Source organism: Nanorana parkeri, unplaced genomic scaffold (assembly GCF_000935625.1).
Source record: "Nanorana parkeri isolate BGI_ZX_2015 unplaced genomic scaffold, ASM93562v1 scaffold2731, whole genome shotgun sequence".
In the NCBI taxonomy this organism is placed as follows: domain Eukaryota; kingdom Metazoa; phylum Chordata; class Amphibia; order Anura; family Dicroglossidae; genus Nanorana; species Nanorana parkeri.
This window is the reverse complement of record NW_017308999.1, coordinates 50,578-54,970: the sequence shown is the minus strand read 5'-3', so window position 1 is coordinate 54,970 and position 4,393 is coordinate 50,578. Positions and strand designations below refer to the sequence as shown.

General features: G+C 56.2%; 1 protein-coding gene across 1 annotated transcript in view; it reads left to right on the top strand.

Moving 5' to 3' along the window:
* The first annotated feature begins 2,692 nt into the window (after positions 1-2,692).
* The window catches only part of RGS10 (regulator of G-protein signaling 10), a 10,387-nt gene continuing 8,686 nt past the window's right edge, over positions 2,693-4,393 (top strand). The window contains exons 1-2 of the mRNA XM_018574088.1: positions 2,693-2,814; positions 3,620-3,758. Of these exons, the coding sequence (XP_018429590.1) occupies positions 2,693-2,814; positions 3,620-3,758 (261 nt within the window). The remainder of the gene's footprint in view (positions 2,815-3,619; positions 3,759-4,393) is intronic.

Below are 4,393 nucleotides of genomic sequence, written 5' to 3'. Positions count from 1 at the left end.
TCCCCTCCCTACTCTGATCCCTGGGAGTAGCGACATTGGGAATGACAGAGGAGTGACCACACTGAGAGCAAAACCCACCTGGAGGTCACCTGACGTACAGAGACCCAACCGATGAATAGAGACGGCCTGTGCGGTCCCTCTGTATCAGGTGCATGCTGGGCATTGTAGTGCACCAGTACACGCTGGGGGTTATAGTGCACCAGTCCATGCTGGGGGTTATAGTGCACCAGTCCATGCTGGGGGTTATAGTGCACCAGTACTTGCTGGGGGTTATAGTGCACCAGTACTTGCTGGGGGTTATAGTGCACCAGTACTTGCTGGGGGTTGTAGTGCACAAGTCCATGCTGGGGGTTGTAGTGCACCAGTACATGCTGGGGGTTGTAGTGCACCAGTACATGCTGGGGGTTATAGTGCACCAGTACTTGCTGGGGGTTATAGTTAGGGGTACATAGTATACGGTGAGGTAGTATAGGGGGTAATATTTCTCGGGGTACATGTCAGTATACAGAGGGGTATTATCGGGGTACATGTTAGTATTTATAGGGGAACATGTCAGTATTTCTGGGGGTACATGTCAGTATCGGGGTACATGTCAGTATCGGGGGACATGTCAGTATTTCTGGTGGTACATGTCAGTATCGGGGTACATGTCAGTATCGGGGGACATGTCAGTATTTCTGGGGGTACATGTCAGTATCGGGGTACATGTCCCGGATCTCGGTCTCGCTGCGTGCGGTCACAGAAGAGGAAATGTGAAGGGGAAGTTGGGGCGCTGGGAGTCTGGAGGAGATTGCGATACATCCTCCTCGTGCTTCTGTTTCCAGCTGCGACTTGCAGGAGACGTATCGGGAAGACAGGACCGGGCCTGTGCAGTGCTGGAGGGGGGCCGTGTGTGTGCTCAGGGTGTGGAGACATTGGGGGAGGGGTTATGGTTGGGTGAAAGTTGGGTGAATAGTCTCTGGTGTGTGATTATAGGGCCCGTGTGTCCCTTGTAGAGCCTCGTACTGACCCATTGGGCCACACATGTCAGAATCATGGACTGCGGTCATGTGACTGGACGGTCATTTCCTTTGGGGCCAAACACCATTCAGCAGGTCAATGTGATCAGTACACTGGAGAGGGACAGATGAGGTTCCAGGGGCCACACATAGAGGAGAGGGGTGGAATGTCCTGGGAGGGGTACAGAGGGGTGGAAGGCCCTGGGAGGGGTACACAGGGGAGAGGGGTGGAAGGTCCTGGGAGGGGGTACAGAGGGGAGAGGGGTGGAAGGCCCTGGGAGGGGTACACAGGGGAGAGGGGTGGAAGGTCCTGGGAGGGGGTACAGAGGGGAGAGGGGTGGAAGGCCCTGGGAGGGGTACACAGGGGAGAGGGGTGGAAGGTCCTGGGAGGGGGTACAGAGGGGAGAGGGGTGGAAGGCCCTGGGAGGGGTACACAGGGGAGAGGGGTGGAAGGTCCTGGGAGGGGGTACAGAGGGGAGAGGGGTGGAAGGCCCTGGGAGGGGTACACAGGGGAGAGGGGTGGAAGGTCCTGGGAGGGGGTACAGAGGGGAGAGGGGTGGAAGGCCCTGGGAGGGGTACACAGGGGAGAGGGGTGGAAGGTCCTGGGAGGGGGTACAGAGGGGAGAGGGGTGGAAGGCCCTGGGAGGGGTACACAGGGGAGAGGGGTGGAAGGTCCTGGGAGGGGGTACAGAGGGGAGAGGGGTGGAAGGCCCTGGGAGGGGTACACAGGGGAGAGGGGTGGAAGGTCCTGGGAGGGGGTACAGAGGGGAGAGGGGTGGAAGGCCCTGGGAGGGGTACACAGGGGAGAGGGGTGGAAGGTCCTGGGAGGGGGTACAGAGGGGAGAGGGGTGGAAGGCCCTGGGAGGGGTACACAGGGGAGAGGGGTGGAAGGTCCTGGGAGGGGGTACAGAGGGGAGAGGGGTGGAAGGCCCTGGGAGGGGTACACAGGGGAGAGGGGTGGAAGGTCCTGGGAGGGGGTACAGAGGGGAGAGGGGTGGAAGGCCCTGGGAGGGGTACACAGGGGAGAGGGGTGGAAGGTCCTGGGAGGGGGTACAGAGGGGAGAGGGGTGGAAGGCCCTGGGAGGGGTACACAGGGGAGAGGGGTGGAAGGTCCTGGGAGGGGGTACAGAGGGGAGAGGGGTGGAAGGCCCTGGGAGGGGTACACAGGGGAGAGGGGTGGAAGGTCCTGGGAGGGGGTACAGAGGGGAGAGGGGTGGAAGGCCCTGGGAGGGGTACACAGGGGAGAGGGGTGGAAGGTCCTGGGAGGGGGTACAGAGGGGAGAGGGGTGGAAGGCCCTGGGAGGGGTACACAGGGGAGAGGGGTGGAAGGTCCTGGGAGGGGGTACAGAGGGGAGAGGGGTGGAAGGCCCTGGGAGGGGTACACAGGGGAGAGGGGTGGAAGGTCCTGGGAGGGGGTACAGAGGGGAGAGGGGTGGAAGGCCCTGGGAGGGGTACACAGGGGAGAGGGGTGGAAGGTCCTGGGAGGGGGTACAGAGGGGAGAGGGGTGGAAGGCCCTGGGAGGGGTACACAGGGGAGAGGGGTGGAAGGTCCTGGGAGGGGGTACAGAGGGGAGAGGGGTGGAAGGCCCTGGGAGGGGTACACAGGGGTGGAAGGTCCTTAGGGTTAGGGTTAGGTGAGTTGGTGACAGGGTCTCTTGAGGAAGCTCCAGGCTGTTTCTGGCTTTGGAACAAGCATGCGGCTAGTGAAGTCAGAGGAGAGGAAGAGAAGGTGTCGCCGGGTGTCGCATCATCTGCGGCAGGAAGTGGCGGGGGGGAGATATGGTGACACGTTGGCACTGCGCCGCCCTCCGGTCCTGTGATCACAATATCAGTCCAAGATAATCAGACACGTGTCCTCGTCACATAACCGACTCTGTGCTGACCACACGTATGTGGCTGAAAACACGTTACACGCGCCATGGCCGCCCTGAACTATACACATTGATCTTCACACTGTCAGTCCTGAGGAGAGGGACTCCACTACATACACACACCCACCATTGCCAAGAGTCCATTACTGCCTGCACCACGGGGACCGCGCTGGTAGTACATACAGTGTGAGGGGGCAGGGCCATAAACATTGCGTTACATTGTGTTACGTTGTGTTGTGTTACATTGTGTTACGTTGTGTTACATTGTGTTACGTTGTGTTGTGTTGCATTGTGTTACGTTGTGTTACATTGTGTTACGTTGTGTTGTGTTACATTGTGTTGTGTTGTGTTACATTGTGTTACATTGTGTTACATTGTGTTACATTGTGTTACATTGTTACGTTGTGTTACATTGTGGTACGTTGTGTTACGTTGTGTTGTGTTACGTTGTGTTGTGTTGTGTTACGTTGTGTTACGTTGTGTTACATTGTGTTACATTGTGTTACGTTGTGTTGTGTTACATTGTGTTACATTGTGTTACGTTGTGTTACATTGTGTTACATTGTGTTACATTGGGTTACGTTGTGTTACATTGTGTTACATTGTGTTACGTTGTGTTGTGTTACATTGTGTTACGTTGTGTTGTGTTACATTGTGTTACATTGTGTTATGTTGTGTTACATTGTGTTACATTGTTACATTGTGTTACATTGTGTTACGTTGTGTTACATTGTGTTGCTCTCTTCACAGTCACATATCTGATTCTGTTTCAGAAATTCACAACAATGAGGCAACGAATGTTCCGGATCCAGACCTGAAGGGGACGCAGAAGTGGTCGTCGTCTCTGGACAGCCTGCTGGAAGATCCCGGCGGTGTGGAAGCATTTAAGGTGCGTGATGGTGAAGAGGACCTGTACTGTGACAACAGGCGAAGATGACAGAGGACCCGGTCCCCAGTGTTGTCTGTTCATCTTCTCCCCGTCACCCTGTTACTATACATTGTTCTGCTCTGTGTCTCTGTGTGGAGGCGGCCATCTTGGTAGAGGCGGCCATCTTGGTAGAGGCGGCCATCTTGGTAGAGGCAGGGCTATGAGTCCTTGTGTCAGATTTGCCCTTTTCCCACCTTCACCCCCGATGACCGGAGGGGTAATGATAGAGGAGGAGGAAGAATGGATGAAGCGGGAGCAGGGAGATCCTTACACTGCAGGACCCCAGGTACGGCTTCCCCTCCAGCCAGGACAGCAGAGATCGGCACAGCAGTGACATCACCAAATCTCACTACACATCTGATGGGACTAGAGGTCGGAGGAAGCAGTGCCTGAGATCTCACACTGCAGATACACAGCTGTGAGAATACAGGACAGGAAATGCCCAGGCACAGGAAGTGCAATGACATCAGGAGTGCCCAGACACAGGAAGTGCAATGATATCAGGAGTGTCTAGGCACAGGAAGTGCAATGATATCAGGAGTGTCTAGGCACAGGAAGTGCAATGATATCAGGAGTGTCTAGGCACAGGAAGTGCA